The sequence below is a fragment of the Giraffa tippelskirchi genome, chromosome 1 (genome assembly GCF_054371585.1).
Source record: "Giraffa tippelskirchi isolate mGirTip1 chromosome 1, T2T-mGirTip1v1.2.pri, whole genome shotgun sequence".
NCBI lineage: Eukaryota > Metazoa > Chordata > Mammalia > Artiodactyla > Giraffidae > Giraffa > Giraffa tippelskirchi.
This window is the reverse complement of record NC_137275.1, coordinates 197,266,786-197,290,668: the sequence shown is the minus strand read 5'-3', so window position 1 is coordinate 197,290,668 and position 23,883 is coordinate 197,266,786. Positions and strand designations below refer to the sequence as shown.

General features: G+C 41.3%; 1 protein-coding gene across 1 annotated transcript in view; it reads left to right on the top strand.

The window, feature by feature from the left end:
• FBP2 (fructose-bisphosphatase 2) overlaps positions 1–23,883 on the top strand; it is a 36,721-nt gene that overhangs the window by 7,788 nt on the left and 5,050 nt on the right. The window contains exons 4-5 of the mRNA XM_081522399.1: positions 12,034–12,174; positions 18,377–18,514. Of these exons, the coding sequence (XP_081378525.1) occupies positions 12,034–12,174; positions 18,377–18,514 (279 nt within the window). The remainder of the gene's footprint in view (positions 1–12,033; positions 12,175–18,376; positions 18,515–23,883) is intronic.

Below are 23,883 nucleotides of genomic sequence, written 5' to 3'. Positions count from 1 at the left end.
GATACATGGGACCTTGTTTTGAAAATCTGGATGCGATACAAATGCCAGACATGGAGTTAGGTTCCAAGCAACATCTGAAGGTCCCTGTGTTCCTTCCTTATGTATCTCAAATCTCATTTCATTCATTTTCTTTTGCTGCTGTAACAATTCACACACATTTAGAGGTTTAAAACAACACCCATTTATTGTGTCCCAGTTCTTGGGTCAGAAGCCTGACAGCATGGCTGAGCTCTACCTGATAAGGCCAAAATCTGGGTGTTAGCTAGCCTGGTCTCCTATTGAGAAGAGCTCGCTTACAGGCTCGTTGAAGTTGTTGGCAAAATTCAATGAAATAGTCAATATCCATCCCCTCAATAGTTACAGTTTTTTGTTCTGTGATGAGAACTTTTAAGATCTACTCTCACATTAGTTGCTCAATCATGTCTGACTCTTTGCCACCCGATAGACTGTAGCCCACCAGGCTCCTCTGTCCATGGAGTTCTCCAGGCAAGAATACTGGAGAGGGTTGCTATTCCCTTCTCCAGGAGATCTTCCCGACCCAGGAATCGAACCTGGATCTCCCGCATTGCAGGCAGATTCTTTATCATCTGAGTCACCAAGGAAACCCCATAGCAGCTTTCAAATATACAGTATGGTATTGTTAACTGTCACCATGCCGTCCATTACATCCCAAGGACTTATTGATTTTATAACTGGATGTTTGTACCTTTGACCACCCTCACTCACTTCACCTACCTCCATCATCCCCTGATTCTGGAAACCACCAATCTGTTCTATGAGTTGGGTTTTTTGTGGTTTTTTTTGAGTCCACATATAAATGAGATCATACAGCAGTACTTATCTTTCTATGACTTATTTCATTTAGCTTAACACTGCCAAAGTTCATTCATATCATCACAAATTGCAGGATTTCCTTCTTTCTCATGACTGAATTATATATATATACATATATATATACGTATATTTGAAATAATGATTTCATTTCCTTCATGTATATACCCAAAAGTATAATTCATGGAAATTACATAGCTCTATTTTTAATTTTCTGGAGAACCACCACACTGGTTTCCATAGTAGTTGTACCAGTTTACGTTCCCTCGGGCAGTGCACAAGGGTTCCGTTTTCTCCACATCCTCACCAACATGTGTCCTCTCTCATCTTTTTTATCTGGTCCTTCTGGCAGGTGTGAGGTGAAAGCTCATTGTGGTTTTGAGCTGCCTTTCCCTGGTGGTTAGTGATGTTGGACACCTTTTCATGTACCTGTTGGCCCTTTGTATGTCTTCTTTGGAAAAATGTCTATTTGGTCAGACTGTTTGTGTTTTTTACCATTAAGTTGTGTGAGTTCTTTATATATTCTGGATATTCATCCCTTATTCTGTGTATAATCTGCAAACAGTTTTTGCCTTTTCCTTTTTTATGATGGTCTTAATAGCGTCTTAAGACCAACTGATTTAAAAATGAAAAGGAATAATGAAGGAGGCTGTGCATGTTTGTAGACAGAGGATATGTTGGAAATCTCTATTTCTTTCCCACAATTTTGCTGTGATCCTAAAACTGTTCTAAAAAAAGGAAGTCTGAAACAAAAAAGAGAGGAATATTATTATATATAATATGGGCTATCACATATGGATTTTGGTGATTTTCGAACACAGAAATTTTGTCTTAAAATTTAAGTAAAGCACAAGCTTTGAAGGCTAGTCCAAATAACCACAGATTCTCTCTGATTGTATTGCTAAAGAAGGGGGACAATGTTGCTTAATGCTCTAGTGAGAGAGCAGGTTGCTTCAGAGCTCTAATTACCAAAAAAACTGCAAAAGAAAAGACACTGTAAATAAAATTAACAGGCAGATGACAATTGAGGAAAATGTTTGCAACATATAAGGAATTTATATTTTTCATATGTAAAAAAGCAAATCAACTTTGCCCACGTGCCAAGTTGCTTCAGTCATGTCCGACTCTGCTACCCTATGGACTGTAGCCCACCAGGCTCCTCTGTCCGTGGGATTCTCCAAGCAAGAATATTGGAGGTTGTCAAGCCCTCCTTCAGGGGATCTTCTTGACCCAGGGATTGAACCCAAGTCTCTTACGTCTCCTGCATTGGCAGGCAGGTTCTTTACCACTAGCGCCACCTGGGAAGCCCAAAATCAACAATAAGAAGATGAATATCCAGATAGAAAAGTAACCAATGATGTGAAATAGACAACTTACAAAATAACAAATAAAATGGTCAATTAATATATAAAAATTTACTTTATTAATTATACAAAATGGAAACTGAAGCAAGTATCTTTTTTTTTCACCCATTAAGTTGACCAAGTTGAAAAAAACAACACTATCTTATGTTTATCAGATTAAATTAAAATGAATGCTCTTGTCACTGGTACCAACCTTGTCATGGCGAATGGGCTTGCATAACTCTGTGAAGTTATGAGCCATCCTGTGAAGGGCCACTCAGGACAGATGAGTCATAGTGAAGAGTTGTGATAAAATGTGGTCCACTGGAGGAGGCAATGGCAACACACTCCAGTATTTTTACCAGGAGAACTCCATGAACAGTACGAAAAGATAAAGACATATGACACTAAAAGATGAGCCCCCGAGGTTGGAAGGTGTCTAATATGATACTGGGGAAGAATGAAGGGCAATTACTAACAGGTTCAGAAAGAATGAAGCTGCTGATCAAGGAGGAGATGGCAATACTGAACATCTGCTTCTTAGTAGATGTTAGAGAACATTACATGTTAGGAATTGTTGAACTAAAATGGATGGGAACGGGTGAATTTAATTCTAGTAATCATTGTATCTACTACTGTGAGTAAGAATCCCTTAGAAGAAATGAAGTAGCCCTCATAGTCAACAAAAGTGTCTGAAATGCAATACTTTGGTGCAACCTCAAAAATGGCAGCATGATCTTAGTTTGTTTTCAAGGCAAAACATACAGCATGACAGTAATCTAAGTCTATGCCCCAACCACTGATGGTGAAGAAGCTGAAGCTGACCAGTTCTGTGAAGACCTACAGCATGTTTGAGAACTAGCTTCAAAAAAAGATGTCCTTTGCATCATAGGGGATTGTAAAAATAAGGAATGCAAAAGTAGGAAGTCAAGAGATGCCTGGAGTAACAGGCAGGTTTGGTCTTGGACTACAAAATGAAACAAGGCAAAGGCTAACAGAATGTTGTCAAGAGAAAGCAATGGTCAGAGCAAATACCCTCTTACAACAGCACAAGAGAGGACTCTACACATGGACCTCACCAGATGGTCAATATTGAAATCAGATTATGTTCTTTGCAGGCAAAGATGGAGAAGCTCTATACAGTCAGTGAAAACAAGACTGGGAGCTGACTGTAGCTCAGATCATGAGCTCCTTATTGCAAAATTCAGGCTTAAATTGAAAAAAGTAGGGGAAACTACTAGGCCATTCAGTTCAGTTCAGTTCAGTTGCTCAGTCGTGTCCAATTCTTTACAACCCCATGGACTGCAGCACGCCAGGCCTCCCTGTCCATCACCAACTCCCAGAGCTTACTCAAACTCATGTCCATCTCATCCTTTGTCATCCCCTTCTCCTCCCACCTCCAATCTTTCCCAGCGTAAGAGTCTTTTCAAATGAGTCAGCTCTTTGCATCAGGTGGCCAAAGTATCGGAATTTCAGCTTCAGCATCAGTCCTTCCAATGAATATTCAGGACTGACTAATTTCCAAAGAATAGCAAATAAAGACTTCCTCAATGATCAATGCAAAGAAATAGAGGAAAACAATAGAATAGGAAAGACTAGAGACCTCTTCAAGAAAATTAGAGACACCAAAGGGACATTTCATGCAAAGATGGGCTCAATAAAGCACAGAAATGGTATGGACATAACAGAAGCAGAAGATATTAAGAAGAGATGGCAAGAATACATGAAGAACTATACAAAAAAGATCTTCACGACCCAGATAATCACGATGATGTGATCACTCACCTAGAGCCAGACATCCTGGAATGTGAAGTCAAGTGGGCTTTAGGAAGTATCACTACAAACAAAACTAGTGGAGGTGATGGAATTCCAGTTGAGCTATTTCAAATTCTAAAAGATGATGCTTTGAAAGTGCTACACTCAATATGTCAGCAAATTTGGAAAACAAAGCAGTGGCCACAGGACTGGAAAAGGTCAGTTTTCGTTCCGATCCCAAAGAAAGGCAATGCCAAAGAATGCTCAGACTACCATACAATTGCACTCATCTCACACACTAGTAAAGTGATGCAAAAATTCTCCAAGCCAGGCTTCAGCAATACCTGAACCGTGAACTTCCAAATGTTCAAGCTGGTTTTAGAAAAGGCAGAGGAACCAGAGATCAAATTGCTAATATCCACTGGATCATCGAAAAAGCAAGAGAGTTCCAGAAAAATATCTATTTCTGCTTTATTGACTATGCCAAAGCCTTTGACTGTGTGGATCACAACAAACTGTGGAAAATTCTGAAAGAGATGGGAATACCAGACCAGCTGACCTGTCTCTTGAGAAATCTGTATGCAGGTCAGGAAGCAACAGTTAGAACTGGACATGGAACAACAGACTGGTTCCAAATAGGAAAAGGAGTACGTCAAGGCTGTATATTGTCACCCTGCTTATTTAACTTCTATGCAGAGTACATCATGAGCAACGCTGGGCTGGAAGAAGCACAAGTTGGAATCAAGATTGTCGGGAGAAATATCAATAACCTCAGATATGCAGATGACACCACCCTTATGGCAGACAGTGAAGAAGAACTAAAGAGCCTCTTGATGAAGGTGAAAGAGGAGAGTGAAAAAGTTGGCTTAAAGCTCAACGTTCAGAAAACTAAGATCATGGCATCCAGTCCCATCACTTCATGGCAGATAGATGGGGAAACAGTGGAAAGAGTGGATGACTTTATGTTTTGGGGCTCCAAAATCACTGCAGATGGTGATTGCAGCCATGAAATTAAAAGATGCTTACTCCTTGGAAGGAAAGTTAAGACCAATCTAGACAGCAAATTAAAAAGCAGAGACATTCATTTGTCAACAAATGTCTGTCTAGTCAAGGCTATGGTTTTTCCAGTGGTCATCTATGGATGTGAGAGTTGGACTATAAAGAAAGCTGAGCACCTAAGAATTGATGCTTTTGAACTGTGGTGTTGGAGAAGACTCTTGAGAGTCCCTTGGACAGCAAGGAGATCCAACCAGTCCATCCTAAAGGAGATCAGTCCTGAATATTCATTGGAAGGACTGATGCTGAAGCTGTACTCCAATACTTTGGCCACCTGATGTGAAGAACTGACTCATTGGAAAAGACCCTGATGCTGGGAAAGATTGAAGGCAGAAGGAGAAGGGGATGGCAGAGGATGAGATGGTGGGATGGCAGAGGATGAGATTGTTGGATGGCATCACCGGCCCAATGGACATGAGTTTGAGCAAGGTCTGGGAATTGGTGATGGACAGGGAGGCCTGGCGTGCTGCAGTCCATGGGGTCACAAACAGTTGGACACGACTGAGAGCCTGAATTGAACTGAAGGCCAGTGAGGTCTATTTGTAATTCAAAGCCAGAGGAGCCAAAGGGGGAAGAGTGGCTCTTTACAAGCCTCAGTGCAGAGTCTAGAGGACCAAGGACAAGGTGTGATACTAAGCAGAGGCTGCAGGATCACAGCTCTGAGAAAGAATAGGTTCTAGTTTGGGAGAAATCAGAGAACAGAACTCTGGTTTCATACACTGAAAATGTCATCCTTCTGAGGACTAAATGAAGATATTTCAGAAACTTCAATGGGGAAGACTAAAGATTTTAATAAAAAATTCTGTTCTGCCTTTGACTTCCACTTTGCTGAAAGTCCTTAAGAGATCATGCTGTACAAACATTATCCTCAATGGTGAAAAATTGAAAGCATTTCCCCTAAAGTCAGGAACAAGGCAAGGATGCCCACTTTCACCACTACTATTCAACATAGTTTTGGAAGTTTTGGCCACAGCAATCAGAGCTGAAAAAGAAATAAAAGGAATACAGATAGGAAAAGAAGAAGTAAAACTCTCACTGTTTGCAGATGACATGATCCTATACATAGAAAACCCTAAAGACTCTACTAGAAAATTACTAGAGTTAATCAATGAATATAGTAAAGTTGCAGGATATAAAATTAACACACAGAAATCCCTTGCATTCCTATACTCCAATAATGAGAAAACAGAAAGAGAAATTAAGGAAACAATACCATTCACCATTGCAACAAAAAGAATAAAATACTTAGGAATATATCTACCTAAAGAAACAAAAGACTTATATATAGAAAACTATAAAACACTGATGAAAGAAATCAAAGAGGACACAAACAGATGGAGAAATATACCGTGTTCATGGATTGGAAGAATTAATATAGTGAAAATGAGTATACTACCCAAAGCAATCTATAGATTCAATGCAATCCCTATCAAGCTACCAATGGTATTTTTCACAGAACTAGAACAAATCATCTCACAATTTGTATGGAAATATAAGAAACCTCGAATAGCCAAAACAATCTTGAGGAAGAAGAATGGAACTGGAGGAATCAACCTGCCTGACTTCAGGCTCTACTACAAAGCCACAGTCATCAAGACAGTATGGTACTGGCACAAAGATAGAAATATAGATCAATGGAACAAAATAGAAAGCCCAGAGATAAACCCACGCACATATGGACACCTTATCTTCGACAAAGGAGGCAAGAATATACAATGGAGAAAAGACAATCTCTTTAACAAGTGGTGCTGGGAAAACTGGTCAACCACTTGTAAAAGAATGAAACTAGAACACTTCCTAACACCGTACACAAAAATAAACTCAAAAGGGATTAAAGATCTAAACGTAAGACCAGAAACTATAAAACTCCTAGAGGAAAACATAGGCAAAACACTCTCCGACATAAATCACAGCAGGATCCTCCATGACCCACCTCCCAGAATATTGGAAATAAAAGCAAAAATAAACAAATGGGACCTAATTAAAATTAAAAGCTTTTGCACAACAAAGGAAACTATAAGCAAGGTGAAAAGACAGCCTTCAGAATGGGAGAAAATAATAGCAAACGAAGCAACAGACAAACAATTAATCTCAAAAATATACAAGCAACTTCTGCAGCTGAATTCCAGAAAAATAAACGACCCAATCAAAAAATGGGCCAAAGAACTAAACAGACATTTCTCCACAGAAGAAATACAGATGGCTAACAAACACATGAAAAGATGCTCAACATCACTCATTATTAGAGAAATGCAAATCAAAACCACAATGAGGTATCATTTCACACCAGTCAGAATGGCTGCTATCCAAAAGTCTACAAGCAATAAATGCTGGAGAGGGTGTGGAGAAAAGGGAACCCTCTTACACTGTTGGTAGGAATGCAAACTAGTACAGCCACTATGGAGAACAGTGTGGAGATTCCTTAAAAAACTGGGAATAGAACTGCCATATGACCCAGCAATCCCACTGCTGGGCATATACACCGAGGAAACCAGAATTGAAAGAGATGCATGTACCCCAATGTTCATCGCAGCACTGTTTACAATAGCCAGGACATGGAAGCAACCTAGATGTCCATCAGCAGACGAATGGATAAGGAAGCTGTGGTAGATATACACAATGGAATATTACTCAGCCATTAAAAAAAAAATACATTTGAATCAGTTCTACTGAGATAGATGAAACTGGAGCCCATTATACAGAGTGAAGTAAGCCAGAAAGAAAAACAACAATACAGTATACTAATGCATATATATGGAATTTGAAAGATGGTAACGATAACCCTATATGCGAGACAGAATAAGAGACACAGATGCATGGAACAATTTTATGGACTCTGAGGGAGAAGGGGAGGGTGGGACGTTCTGGGAGAATAGCATTGAAACATGTATATTATCATATGTGAAACAGAACACCATTCCATGTTCGATGCATGAGACAAGGGCTCAGGGCCGGGGCAATGGGATGACCCAGAGGGATGGGATGGGGAGGGAGGTGGGTGGGGGGTCCAGGAAGGGGAACACATGTAAACCCATGGCTGATTCATGTCAATGTATGGCAAAAACTATTACAATATTGTAAAGTAATTAGCCCCCAACTAAAATAAATAAATTTATAAAATAAAAAAAAAAAGACAAAGTGGCAGACTAGATAAAGAACAAGAGCCAATATGCTACCAAAGCTTTAAAATAATTTTTTTAAATGGAGATGTATATCTTTTCTCAGTATTGTCTTTTATTAGAATATTAAAAGTGCTGCATATCATCAATTCATTTTAATAGAAATTATATGATGAATACTATGAAGAATAATAAAAGTGGACCTTAAATATTAAAAAAAAAAAAAAAATAAGAGATCATGCTGTAGAGCAGTAGCTCCCACACTTTAGTGTGGAAGGTTGATTCTGGGGGCCCAGGGCTTCTGATTCTGTAGGCCAGGGATGAGGTTCAAGAATTTGCATTTCCAAGATCCCAGGTGATAATGCTGTGCTTGACCTCATTGAGAATCGTTTCTCTAGAGCCTGGTTCTCAAATCTGTATGTGGCCTGGGAATCTGGAAATAAAGGGAATTTATCGAGTACATGTGCAAGTTGGATGAAAATGTATCTAGCTGCAAGAAAAAAAAAATATCAGAATGCAAGACTGTGAAAGTAAGGAAAGATATTAAAGGGAACATACTGTTTTAATTTTTTAATTAATGGTTTTTGTAGTCCTGAGGAAATATGAAAATAACAAAAATATTAAAAAGAATGTGGCATCTTTAAAAAAGGGTAAAATTTGGTGTAAAAATAAAGGCCTTAAGGGAATCCTCGATAGTCCAGTGGTTAGGACTCTGTGCTTTCACTGCCAAGTGTGGGGATTCAATCGCTGGGAGGGGAACTAAGATCTCAGAAGCTGCACAGCATGGCCAAAAAAAGAAAAGTCATTGTGATTTTACTAGCAGACAGCAAACTTGGCCCCATATTCCATGTGATATTGAAAAGAACGCTGGCTTCCCACCAAGAGACTTGGGTCAAGCCCCAGTTTTATCACTGGCTGATTTCAAGATGCTGTGTACTTTTCTGACCTCCGTCTCTTCTCTTTCAGAAGAAGAGAAAGGTTCTCGTTGAAACAGAAAAATTCTCTTTCAAAAAAATTTTATAGAGCCTCTTCATTGGTTCATAAAACATAATGTGAAAGTGCTGTGCCGTAGGGAAGCAAAATTTTCCACCCCAAAAAGTGTCTCCATGGCATGAGAATTCATTTAGGCTGATTATTTTAAGGCCTGAAAGACTCAAGAAGAACCTTTAAGCTACCCCCAGTTGCCTAAAACAATGTGGATAGTAAGACTTTTTTTCCGGAAGGGAGCTATTACCATCAATATTATAGTATGAAACTAGGCTTCTAGACTGTCAGGAACTTAGCAGAGTCTGTTTGTTAGAATTGCACTCTGTATTGATTATCTCCACAGGGTCCCGGGAACATTTGTTTACCAAATATTTGCTTTTCCATCTCCGTGTGAATTGCCTTCCTCACATTTGAAGTCCCAAGCCACTACCTCCAACATCCTCTTTTGTCTTTAGCTGATGATGAAGGCTTTAGACATTTTGGCGAGTTACAGTTTTCCTGGGTCTCTCCCATGTATACATATTACCAAACCTTTTTTTTATCCTGTTAATTTGTCTCATATCAATCTAATTCTTAGAAGAGTCTGAAGAACTTAAAAGGGTAGAGGAAAATTTCTTTCTCCCCAACAGTACTTTAAAAGATATAAAATCTCATATAATTACAACTTATTTTTTTACCTTGAAATTGTTTTTTCGGGAACTTGCTGATGGTCCAGTAGTTAGGGCTCCATGATTTCATTCCTGGGGGCCCAGGTTAAAATCCCTGGTTGGGGAGATAAGATCCTACAAGCCACATGGCATGGCCCCCCCAAAAAATTTTTGTTCAGGAGTTAATTATCATAATGGACATGCTTCCAATGTGTGTGTAATATTCAAGCTCAAGATCATTCTCTTTCCTATGAACATAATCACCAAATCTGTCTTCCTAACTTTAAATGTGTTATCTTTCACTTCCATCAGTTTCCAGCTCTCTGGAATCTTCTGCTCAGGAGGAAATCTCTATGTAGTATTTCTGGACCTGTCTTTTTGTTGCAGGAAGGGAGATCCCTTCCAGGGCCCAAGAGTGGGTTTTTGTCTAATACTCGGAAGTGAATTGTCCGAGGAGACACATGTGCTGACAGAGCAAGAGACTTTATTGGGAAGGGATGCCCCGGTTATGAGCAAGAGGGTGAGGGAACCCAGGACTGCCCTGCCACGTGGCTCCCAGTCTCAGTCCTGGGTTTTATGGGGATGGGATTAATTTCCTGGTCACCTCTGGCCAATCATTCTGACTTTGGGTCCTTCCTAGTGGTGCACACATTGCTCAGCCAAGGTGGATTCCAGCAAGGAAGATTTTGAGAGGTTGGTAGGACATGTGTTATCTCCTTTTGAACTTTTCCCAGCTCTTCCAGTTGGTGGTGGCTTGTTAGTTCTGTGTTCCTTACCAGGGCTTCCCTGCTTAAATAGCTCATGCAAATGGTTACTATCGTGCCTAACCAAGGTCGGTGTTTTCAGTCAGCGCTTCCCCTAACATTTTAGCCAAAATCATGGGTGTCTAGAGAGAACACAGCATCTAGCTGAATATCTGTGGTAGCTACTCTAAAAAACAGATGGGAGAAAATCGAATGACAGAAGCAGTAAGGCCAACAATTTTTGATCCTTGCATAGGGAACACTACAGTCTTTAGGTATGGTGACCTTTGGGAAGCAAGCTGGGAGCCTCAACTTGTCACATGTGTCACACTTATTTGCTCAGTGTGTGAAGCTGAAGCTAGTTGGATCTTTTGCTCTGAGAATAGTTCATTCAGATCTGCCCGTTCACTTTTCCTTCAAAGCTCCTCTCACATTTGCCATCCATAATGACGTTAAGGTGTAGAACCAGAGCCCGAGTGTTCCTGCAAACACCCCCCCTCCCCCACTGCTTCCAAAGTGTGTGCAGTGTAGTCAGAATCTTAGACTATGGTGGAAAAAGAACTGAGCAAGCCCAGTGGCCATGTTCCTGCCTCTCCTTCCCCCATCCAATCAGCTCCTTACAGTGAGGGCAGGAAGTTCACTCTCATTTTTTCTGAATTCATAAGATTTGATTCCTTGCTTTTTTGAGGGAAAGACAACCCTTTCAAGTGATCCTTGGAAAAGCAGGTTGTGAAATCCAGTCTCATCTGCGGCTCTCCCGTTCCATCAAGAACCTTTGCTGCTTCTTTCTTGGATGACTGCCTCACCCTGTCTCACTGAATTCCCACTTCCATGCACACTGTTAGCACTGTTAGCTAACAAGAGAGGCTTCCTCAAGAAAATGTCCAGATTTGTAGACTTGGGCCCTGAGGGTGGGAACAGGCAGGGGCAGGGCCTTGAAGGGGCAGCTGCCTGAGTTGATTCCAGCTCCGCTTGATGTTGGGTGAATTATCCAATCACTCAGGCTCTGAGTTTTTCATCTGGATGTTGGAGACCATAAAGATACCTATCTCAGAGTGCTGTTGTGTATATAAAATGAGATATTGCACAAAATCAGAGCTCAATGACCTTGGTCATTATAATCGTTAAGGAGCATGGCTTATGATTTTTAAGAGAGGCTGTGATTTTAGCACCTTGGCATGCTGTTCTTGGCAGGATGGAGTCAACTATGTTCAGGAAATGGAGAAGTCCAAGAATGGCCTTTGCAATGGCTCAGCTAGACCCAGTCATTAACATAGCAACTCATTTCCTCCAGCTACCTTTACTGCAGCTTGAAAATCTGAGAACCGCACTTCCTTCCGTGGTTCAAGTAGATCTGAAGTGCAGTTCAGTTCAGTTCAGTCGCTCAGTTGTGTCTGACTCTTTGCAGCCCCGTGGACTGTAGCACACCAAGCGCCCCTGTCCATCACCAACTCTCAGAGCTTGCTCAAACTCATGTCCATCGAGTCGGTGATGCCATCTCTGGCAAAGGGCTCTCTCCAGAGACAGTAATGTTTCTCTTTCTCTTTTGCAGACCTCAGAGGACGAGCCTTCTGAAAAGGATGCCCTGCAGCCAGGTCGCAACATTGTGGCTGCTGGCTATGCGCTCTACGGAAGTGCAACCCTGGTGGCTCTTTCCACAGGGCAAGGAGTGGACCTCTTCATGCTTGACCCAGTAAGTACCTGGTGATGAAGTATGAGGCTTTGTACTTTAATTCCTGTCCCTTGGGATAATTTACTGGTTATTCCTAATACTTGCTTTGGGGGCCAGAGAGTCTAGTTTGGGGGACCAACAGCATCATCTAAAAACATTAAGATCTCTGTTCATGGAAGGGTACTTGAGGGATTCTACACGGTCAAACGTATCACTCAGGCCCTGTTTGAAAGGAATTTATTATCAAAAAAATATATTCAGCTTCTGTGGTTTGTGGAAATACAATGACTTAAGAATCCCAATGCTGCCAATTTCCAGACAGAAACATAGATTCTTTTTGTTTTGCTTTTTTTATGGCTATTTTGTGCAACATGCAGGGTCTTAGTTCCCTGACCAGAGATCCAATTGGTGAGCCTGCATCGGAAGGGTAGAATCTTAACCTCTGAACCACCAAGGAAGTCCCAAACATGGATTCTTTACAGTAGCACCATCCAGTAGAATTTTCTGTGATAATGGTTATGCTCTGTAATCTATGCTGTCTGGTATGGTGGCCACTAACCTTTTGGGACCATTGAACATTTGCAGTGAGTTAGTGTGACTGAGAAACTGGGTTTTTACATTTTATTTCATTTTAATTAATTTAAATAACTGCATGTGACTATTGGACTACTGGTACCCTATTGGACACCAGTTTGGAGGATGTCCCCAAACATATACATGTTCTTCCCAAAAGGAGGAGTTACTGGTAGAAAGCTGTTTTTTCGGATACTGTGTTATTCTCCACACTATCCACAATGATAAAACAGCAGTAGCAGAAGAGGAAGAAGCACAACCTCTGGATAGATGAAAAATATAACACAGTGCTGATTGGAAGAAGTAATTGGATAAAGACACAGAGTTCAAAAACAAAGATTGAGCCTTCATGGTAACTGTATATTAAAAATGTTCAGGAGATCAACTGTTCTTAAAATTTTTCATGTCAATGGAAAATACTAAAAACAATAAACAATAAATTTACTACACATACTTTTACTTGCTAACTATGAAATTCTTTTGTAATGCTATGATCAAGCTAATCTATCATTTCACAGAAGCAAGGTATCTATTCTGAGAATAAATGATTTTGGGGGGCCTCTAGAATGAAAGATTCAGTTCAGTTCAGTTCAGTTCAGTCGCTCAGTCATGTCTGATTCTTTTCGACCCCATGGACTGCAGCACGCCAGGCCTCCCTGTCCATCAACAACTCCTGGAGTCCACTCAAACTCAAGTCCATCAAGTTGGTGATGCCATCCAACCATCTCATCCTCTGTCGTCCCCTTCTCCTCCTGCTTTCAATCTTTCCCAGCATCAGGGTCTTTTCCAATGAGTCAATTCTTCACATCAGGTGGCCAAAGTATTGGAGTTTCAGCTTCAGCATCAGTCCTTCCAAAGAACATTCAGGACTGATTTCCTTTAGGATGGACTGGTTGGATCTCCTTGCTGTCCAAGGGACTCTCAAGAGTCTTCTCTAACACCATAGTTCAAAAGTGTCAATTCTTCGGTGCTCAGCTTTCTTTATAGTCCAACTCTCACATCCATACATGACTACTGGAAAAACCATAGCTTTGACTAGATGGACCTTTGTTGGCAAAGTAATGCCTCTGCTTTTTAATATGCTGTCTAAATTGGTCATAGCTTTTCTTCCAGTGAGCAAGCATCTTTTAATTTCATGGCTGCAGTCAGCATCTGCAGTGATTTTGGAGCCCCCCAAAATAAAATCTCTTACTGTTTCCATTGTTTCCCCATCTATTTGCCATGAAGTGATGGGACTGGATGCCATGATCTTAGTTTTCTGAATGTTGAGTTTTAAGCCAACTTTCTCACTGCCCTCTTTCACTTTCATCAAGAGGCTCTTTAGTTCACCCTGCTTATTTAACTTATATGCAGAGTACAGCATGAGAAATGCTCAGCTGGATGAAGCACAAGCTGGGATCAAGACTGCTGGGAGAAATATCAATAACCTCAGATATGCAGATGACACCACTCTTATGGCAGAAAGTGAAGAAGAACTAAAGAGCCTCTTGATGAAAGTGAAAGAGAAGAGTGAAAAAGTTGGCTTAAAGCTCAACATTCAGAAAACTAAGATCATGGCATCTGGTCCCATCGCTTCATGGCAAATAGATGAGGAAACAGTGGAAACAATGGCTGACTTTATTTTGGGGGGCTCCACAATCATTGCAGATGCTGACTGCAGCCATGAAATTAAAAGATACTTACTCCTTGGAAGAAAAGTTATGACCAACCTAGACAGTGTATTAAAAAGCAGAGACAGGTGGGTGGGGGGTCCAGGAAGGGGAACACATGTAAACCCATGGCTGATTCATGTCAATGTATGGCAAAAACTATTACAATATTGTAAAGTAATTAGCCCCCAACTTAAATAAATTAAAAAAAAAAAAAAGCAGAGACATTACTTTGCCAACAAAAGTCCATCTAGTCAAAGCTATGGTTTTTCCAATAGTCACATGTGGATGTGAGAGTTGGACTATAAAGAAAGCTAAGCACCAAAGAATTGATGCTTTTGAACTGTGGTGTTGGAGAAGACTCTTGAGAGTCCCTTGGACAGCAAGGAGATCCAACCAGTTCATCCTAAAGGAAATCAGTCCTGAGTGTTCATTGGAAGGACTGATGTCGAAGCTGAAACTCCAATACTTTGGCCACCTGATGTGAAAAGCTAAGTTATTTGAAAAGAGCCTGATGCTGGGAAAGATTGAAGGCAAGAGGAGAAGGGGACGACAGAGGATGAGATAGTTAGATGGCATCACCGACTCAATGGACATGAGTTTGAGTGGACTCCGGGAGTTGTTGATGGACAGGGAAGCCTGGCGTGCTGCAGTTTGTGGGGTGTCAAAGAGTCGGACACGACTGAGCAACTGAACTGACTGAGCATCCAGTGAGTCCTCAGATACCATTCTAGGCAGTGGAGGGAGTTAATGCACTGATCAAACAGAAATTATCTGTCAGGAGTTTACATGCTGATGCATGTGAAAGCACACAGCTCTGGTCATGGTGCCTGTGGGAGTATCTTTTAGTTTGCTAATGTGCACTGAGGCTCAAAGTCTAGTGAATGTCGACTCTGTCTGCCATCTTGGACCTATTTGGTTCTAGTCTCAGTTTATTTTGTGTCCTCGTATTATGTCATTCTTTTAAAGACTGTGCCCCGTCCACTTCCCTCCTGTATCAACTGTCACACACTCTCTGCTGAGCTCTCTTTATTAGCCTGAATACCCACAAAGGAACTTGAGCAAGGACCCTATGTATGAAGCTTAGGACCTGTCTGAGAGGTTGAAGCAGCATATGGCACTTGTTACAGGTAGAAAACCATGGAGGGTGGCCTGCACGTTACTCAGGCAGGGCCTCACAAGACAAAAGTTCCTTGGTGGGGAAACCAGAGCCTCCCTAATCTGTGAGTTTGCAGGGCCGATAATTTGATTTTGTCAGAGCACAGATTTTGTTCAGGTACAGAGGGACTACCTTACTTAACCAAACCCTGAACTGTGGTCTAAGCCACAACGAGAGGTATTTGTTTACATATGACAGATATAATTTCCGAATGGCAGGGATAGGGTGCCTGATCATCAGGTGCCCTCTTGTCCAAGTTGTGGAAGGCCATTTGTATACACAGTGGGTGCTAGTGATCACAGTCAGAACAAAGGTATATATTTTCCAGGTTGGAGTAAGGCTCCACAACCATCTTCATCCCACAATAGAGAACAACTCACCAGGGGCCTGAGTGTCCACATTCCCAGCCCTGGGGTGGATAAACAAGTGAAGAGATTATTTAGACAACAGTTGTGTATCTGTCTTGATCTTTGTGGTGCTGGAGAAGACTCTTGAGAGTCCCTTGGACAGCAAGGAGATCAAACCAGTCCATCCTAAAGAAAATCAGCCCTGAATATTCATTGGAAGGACTGATGCTGAAGCTGAAGCTCAAGCTCCAATACTTCGGTCACCTGACGCGAAGAGCCGACTCATTAGAAAAGACCCTGATGCTGAGAAAGACTGATGGCACGAAGAGAAGGGGACAATAAGGACGAGATGGTTGGATGGTATCACCGACAATGGACATGAGTTTAAACAGGCTCCAGGAGATGGTGATGGACAGAGAAACCTGGTGTGCTGCAGTCCATGGGGTTGCAAAGCATCAGACACGACTGAGTGACTGAACTAAAAGAGTCAAGGATCTTGGCTTAACTAAGTAAAGGGTGTTATTGCATTAACAGGACAGCTGAGGCCCCAGTAGAGGTGGGCAGGTCTAGGAGACAGGATTCACAGGACCAGTCCCACAGCACTGCCCTTGGTCTGGACACCACCCATGATGCTGTGTCTCTCACTCAGGTTTCAAATGCCAGGAAGGAGTAATTATTTTGCCAAGCTAAGTCAGGTACCTGACCTTGGGCTAGGAGAGGTCCAGCTTAGAGTCTTTCTAGACCGGCATCCAATAGGAAGAGTTAATTATTCAAAGGAAGTTCAGGCGCTTTTAAAAAGTGGAACTCCACGCTGGGCTGCTCTAAAGCAGCAAATGTCTAGAGTGGGTTATTAAAATTCATGATCCAGAGACAGTTAAGAACTTCCCTAAGAATCTGGGTTTTCTAAGCTTGGGAGAAGGCATTCTAGAAGAACCGTGAAGCCTCGTGCTAAGAGGGGGTTCGGTTCAGTTCAGTTGCTCAGTCGTGTCCAACTCTTTGCGACCCCATGGACTGCAGCATGCCAAGCCCCTTGTCCATCACCAACTCCCAGAGCTTGCTTAAACTCATGTGCATCAAGTTGGTGATGCTATTCAACCACCTCATTCAGATGAGAGAGGAGGTTGACATGATCTTATTATATATAGAACATGGGCTTTTGCTTGATGATTCTAAGGAAGGTTTGAGAAAGAGAGGGTCATTTCTGGATTGGGTATTGTCTAGATGTGGGTACAATTGATGGTTTTGTATCTCAATTTTTATCTAGGAGGTGGGAAGGTTAAAGTGAGGGTGAAGATTCATTGGTAAAAAAGCAGTCAGTACTCACATTTCACAGAAGAGAAGTGTGTTTGGTTATTTTTGCAGTTGAGTATCCTTGTCATTGTCTTATTTCAGACATGGTCAGCATAGCCTTGTCTCTTTGTCGGAGTGTTGTCAATGTTTATTAGGAATCTTCTAGCTGTGAGCTGTCATCTTGGGGGATTTTTCCTTTCTCAGTCTTCAAAGTTTAATCAGAACTGATTAGATTTCCAGGTCTTGATTTCCTTCCTAGTGACTTAGTGAGACGTCGAGCCTTTCATAGTGAATTTGCAGCTAGCTAATTGCAGCCCTAGAGATGAGACCACCAGCATTCAGGTAAAGAGATACCTGAGGGCTGCCCTGCAGAAAGGTACCAGGTGGCGATAGGGAGACTGGGCACTTTTATTAGTAATTCTGAGGATTAAAATATATTTTTTCAACAATTCTTCATGCCAAGTGAATACAGTTTCTGATTGAAGGGATCTCCTCTTTACCCTGTATAAGGATACTTGGGCCCCCAACTAAAATAGATAAATTTATTAAAAAAAAAAAGAATACTTGGGGTACAAGGAACTTTGCTCTTTTTTGTTCTTTTTTTTTTGCTGTGACAGGCAGCTTTCAGGATCCCCACCAGGGATCGAACCTACGCCCCCTGCATTGGAATCATGGAGCTTTAACCACTGGACCACCAGGGAAGTCCCTAGGGATGCAAGGAAATTTGAATGGCTTCCAAGATTGAGTAATTAAGATAAAATAACTGGACCACAAATTAGTGGTCTAATTACATCCCCACTTTCATGACAAATCCCATCTGTGTAGCTTCTTCCTCTCATTGTTAATGGCCCAAATCTTCCTGAAAACATTAGGGATTAACTGGGGGTGAGAACTTGAGGGGATAAATAGAGCTAGGTTCTTTACAAATGAGAGTTACAAGGGACACTTTCCTTTTTATTCCTTTGAATTGTTTTATTTTTTTGTTATATTATAGCTTGTGCTACCTGTGCAGGCTCCACATTGTCCCTGTTCTTTGTAAGTCTCATAAAAACATCACTGGACAGGCTACAGGAGGACCTCGCTACCCCTTGGGTCCTTCCAGCAGGTCCACCTCAGCTATTGTTCTCTGGTTATTGGAGTGTGTGCTATTGACTTCTGTTTCCTGATATCTCTTTTCTTCCTGGTATTTCCCTTCACCTTTCTAGGCTCTTGGTGAATTTGTCTTGGTGGAAAAAGATGTCAAGATCAAAAAGAAAGGAAAGATTTACAGCCTCAACGAGGGCTATGCCAAGTATTTTGATGCTGCCACCACAGAATATGTGCAGAAAAAGAAGTTTCCTGAGGTGAGTGAAGAAAGCCAGAAACAGAAGCAGGGAGAATACTGCCTCACTGGGTTCCTGTTTGGGAGATGGCTGTGCGGGGCTGGCTGAAAGAGGTTGTTGCCCCTGTTTGTGGCTTTGACCAGTGTGAGCATGGCGGACTCTGACTTTCTTCATTAGCAATCAATATCTTTCTTTCATTGCTGAGATTTACCTACTAAAGGTATTACTCTCTAGGTTAGTTTATCCAGGAGAAATTGTCTATGAAGAAGGCAGAGACCAATTTTTCAAAATCCAGAGTTTCAGGCCAGAGCATCTCTCATTTTTTGCTAAGCTACCATGTGTGTAGATTCTGGTCATTCGGTTATATTTAAGTGAAGGTTCCTTTCACATGGTCTAACATCAGGACCTGGTGTTTACTCCAAGTTTTAGAAAGATCTTTGGCTCTAAGGGTGAACACCAAGTCCTGGACTTCATGTGGCTATTAATATAGCCCAAACAATCCAATAAGTATGTCTGCCATACAAAAAGCCCTATTAAGACAAGTGTGGGAGGGAGTCACAGTGTTTCCGGTCAAGAGTATGAAATCTGACCCACAATGGAAGTGACTGGAAGGACAGTGGTGTGAGGTGCCAGCCTGGCTGTCCCTGGAAGCCCTTCACAAGCTCTAGGCAGAAAGTGCTCAGGATTCCATGGTGTCCAGAGCACTTGGTTAGCAGGGTGCTGGACCTACCTCTGCTGCCTCAGACTGAAGCTTTAGAGAGTTTTCTTCTTTCTGTCTTGTTTGTTCTTGAAGCAAAAATCTTAGAAGTGCAGTTTCTGGTATCTCTCCTTTGTCATCACACACAAACCCATCAGGTGTCTTAAGGGAAGAAGTAATAGGATATGGATTGTGAGGTTGATAAAGTCAAAATTATTGATTTACAAGTTCCCAGTCTTGGCGATACTTTCACAGTGGTTCCTATTCTAAGGTAAAACGTACCTCTTCTAGAACCCATAAAGGAAGATACTTATTTTACCACTGGAAAACCAAACTCTTAGGCAAAAAAAATCCATAAATCCTTTTGAAGGAGAAGTTTCAAACTGAGAAACAAAAGAGTCATCCCATGTATGACCACCAACAGGTGAAGAGTCTGACTACACGAGAACCCAAATACAAGGATGAACAACCAAACAGAAAACCAGACAAGGGGCACGATCATGCAAGTCATGAGAGAAACAGGAGTGTCCAGTCAGCAAATTGGAAGATGCTAATAAAAAAGAAATGCAAAATAAAATACGACATCATTTCCACATTTGAGATTTGCACAGATTCAACAGATGAATAGTGCTCAGTGGTGTGGGAAAATAAGTACTCTTATAAAATGTTAAAGGAAACTTAAATGTCCCCCCTCACGCCCCAACCTTTCTGGGTGGGGCAATCTGACAGTATGATTTCCAATATTAAATATTCATATCTTTCAACTCAGTTTATTCTAAATTTCCCCCAGAAACTGATCCTAAAAAACCAATTGATCAAATAAAAACAGAGATAAATGAACAAGGATATGTCACTGCAGCATTGTTTTATAACAACAACGAAGGAACAACTGAAGTATCCAACAGGAAGTGTTGTTTGGGGCATTCACAATATTCTAGTGAAGTGTTGTGCCAGACAGCTATTCATCCATTAGAAATTTAAGTCCTGCTTTATATATGGGTAGTGAGACATGTCCACAAGATAGGCAGTCAACAAAATGGATTATACCATTAAATACATGTGAATGTATTTCTGCACATACATATGTATAAATAGGATGTGTGTATGCATAAAATGTCTTCAAAATGTGCCATCTTGTTAATAGTGGTTTCTAGAAGTTGATATTATAGAGTTCTTGACTTTCTCTGATGTATGAATATGTGCAATATGTCATTGAAAAGAGATCATTGTAACTCTTTCTAGAAATTATTACAAAAACCATTTTCATTTGCAGAGGCAATCAAAGAGTATGCAACCAAGAAAATTGAAAGGGAAAAAGCATATCAAGTAGTTAATTAATAAAAATACTGTATTCTTTTCCTGGATTTTATGGTGTTTAGTATAGTACGAGTCAGCTTTTAAAAATGTGTAATATGTTGTGATTTCTTCTTCCTTATTTTAAATAATAAGTGATTAAATAAGAAGTATTTACTCTTACACTTAAAAAAAGGAAAGAAAATAGCCTATTGTGTCTTGAAAAGAAGTCCCCTTGCTGTCCTGTAGTTTTGCCCCGGGAAGCCCATCTCCAGTGCGCAGGCAGTGTCCCTCCCACTCCTCATTCTTCCAGAAGCTGTTGCTTTCTGGCAGGGTCTTTGTGTTCTGGCTGCTCTGCTTCCACAAGCTGCACCCCAAGGAGATGGGAAGTGGACCAGCCCTTTTCTATACCATCCACCACTGTGGAAAGAGCAGTCCTCCTTTGCTATTTCTGTCTCTTGCCAGTGGCAGTTTGTCCTATCCCTGACTGCACTCTTCTATTAGTCATGATAATCATAGCGAGTGTGTACTGTGTCTGTTCCAAGTGCTTATCATGTACTAACTCATTCAATTCTCCAACAGATTACAAGATAAGTATTAATACCACAACCCTCATTTTACAAATAAGGGAACTGAGGCCCAGAACAATCAAGTAATGTTAAGGAGTGCAAGCTCTTACTGCTTGCCACATGACAAACCAATAAATCAAGAGACGAGTTGTTGGGGCAAGGAATAGGGACTTAATTAGGAAAGTCAGCAGACCAAGAAGATGGTGGACTAGTGTCCCAAAGAACCATCTTGCCTGAGTTAGAATTCAGGCCTCTTTTATACTAAAAAGGAAGAGGATGTGGTTGTTGCAAACTTTTTGGTGTCAGGATCCTTTGTTCTTGCAGTTGCCCAGGTAGGTCAGGATGTGATGTTCCTGTAAACCTCCAGCAAGACAAATGTTATTCTCTATTCTGCAACTTTTTATTTCTCTGTGTGTGTGTTAGTTGCTCAGTCATGTCTGACTCTTTGCAACCCCATGGGCTATAGCCCCCCAAGCTCCTCTGTCCATGGAATTCTCCAGGCAAGAATACTGGAGTAGGTTGCCATTCCCTTCTCCAGGGAATCTCCCGACCCAAGGATTACTTCTAAAGGTCAGAGCCACGAGAATGGGCTATCCTGTATATTTCAAGTTAGAGGCAACATTTTTTTTTAATGTCCATCAATCACAAATACGTTCTTTGTTAATTATTCACTTAACTGCATTGGGTATTAGTTGCAGCACTCAGGATCTTCATTGCATCATACGGGATCTTTAGTTGTGGTGCATGGGTGCATGGACTCTCTAGTTGTGGTGTGCAGGCTTAATTGTACCTGTGCATGTGGGATCTTAGTTTCCTGACCAGGGATTGAACCCGTGTCCCCTGCATTGCAAGGCGGATTTCTAACCACTGGACCACCAGGAAAATCCCCTAGAGGCGGCATTCTTGTAGTAAAAGCAATAGAATACAAAGGTTGAAGTAAAAACAAACAAACAACAACAACAACAACAAACAGATGCAATATGGAATCAGAGTTGTTCTTCCCTGTTCTGTAACTTGTCTAAGGTGACCTTCTTTAACTGAGAAAGCCAAGATTAAAATCTAGGCCTTCTGTTGTGCAACAGAGCTTTAGAATATTTTTCATCTTGCAAAACTGAAATTCTATAGCCATTGAACAACAACTCACCATTTTCTCCTCCCCCCCAACCCCCATCCCTAGTAACTATGTCCTACTTTGTGTTTCTATATATTTGACTACTTTAGTTACCTCATATAAGTGAAATAATGTTGTATTTCTCTTTTTGTGACTGGCTTATTTCACTTAGCACAATGTCCTTAAGTTTCATCCATGTTGTGATGCTGAAAGCTCAGCTTCTCTGTACACTAGTGCTGAATTGAACCTTGAAAACAGAGTTTGGGGTGAAGTAGAAAAGAATAGTTTTATTGCCTTTCCAGCAAAGGGGGACACAGCAGGCTCATACCCTCAAAATCATCTGTTCCCTCTTGGGGAAGATAGTGAGAAGTTTTGTAGTAATTGTCCAAAGTAAGTGTCAGCTTGTGGACATTCTTCTGATGGGTTGCTGGTGAGCTGAGTTGGAGTCAGCATCATCAGCCTTCAGATCCAACTGGTCTGGGGTCTACGTGCTTGTGGGTGACATACTGTCATTAATTGTTATCTTCTCCCACCTGGAGGGGGTTTCAGTATCTACAAAATAGTTCAAAGATATTGTGTGTATCCTTTGATGGGGAAAACAGGACCTTGTCCCAAGGCTGCTCTTGACTGTTTCTCCTTGATCTCCCATCCCCTCCCTTTTCTGATTAACAACTGCTTGAATCTGCCCCTTGTAACTCAGGGAAGGTCGTGAAGGCTGAATGAAGGCTGCTTCCGATAATCAAAGAAATGGGGGACACAGAAAGTCTTTGTGCCCAGGAGCCCCAAAGGGCCCTGCTTGATATCAGTTGAGCGAGTGACAAGATTTCTTTTTTTCAAAGTCCAAATAATATCCTACTGTGTGTGTATACCACATTTTCCTTATCCATCTGTCAATGGACACTTAGGTTGCTTCCACTTCTTGGCTGTTGTGAATAATGCTTCAATGAACATGGATATGCAGATATCTCTTTGAGATTCTGTTTCCAATTCTTTCGGATAAATACCCAGGAGTGGAAAGAAAGTTTTCATTTTTTGAAAGTTTTTCTTTCCTTTCATTCCCTCTTTAACCCTCTTTGCTCCAATATCAGCCCTTTGTAATCCTCTTTTACATAATCCAGCATCATGTTTCCATTTTATGTTACTTGACCTCTCCATGGCATTTAGGGTTGTTTACTCTTCCCTTCTGGCTTCTCTGGTGGCTCAGTGCTAAAGAATCCATCTGTTAATGCAGGAGAAACAGGTTCAATCCCTGGGTCTGGAAGATCCCCAAGGGAAAGAAATGGCAACCCACTCCAGTATTCTTGCCTGGAAAATCCCATGGACAGAGGAGCCTGGCGGGCTATAGTCCATGGGATTGCAAAAGAGTCAGACACGATTTGGTTGCTAAACAACAACAGAAACCCCATCCTTCATGAAACTCGTCTTCTTTAGCCTTGTGTCTGGTTTTCCATCCATCTTCCTAACCATCTTCTTCTTTTATTAGTTCCCATACCTCTGCCTACACTTCGGTCTTGGTACATATAGGACTCTATTCCCAACAAACCTTTTCGCTCACACTTGTTCCCCCAGGGTGATCTCATCCAGTCTCTTCTGATAGGATTCAAATCTGCTTGCTCCTCCAGACACCTAGAACTCCACATATCCAACTCTGACCCTCCTATTCCCCACCCCCCACCACTCTACACACACACACACACACACACAAATACACACATCCCCC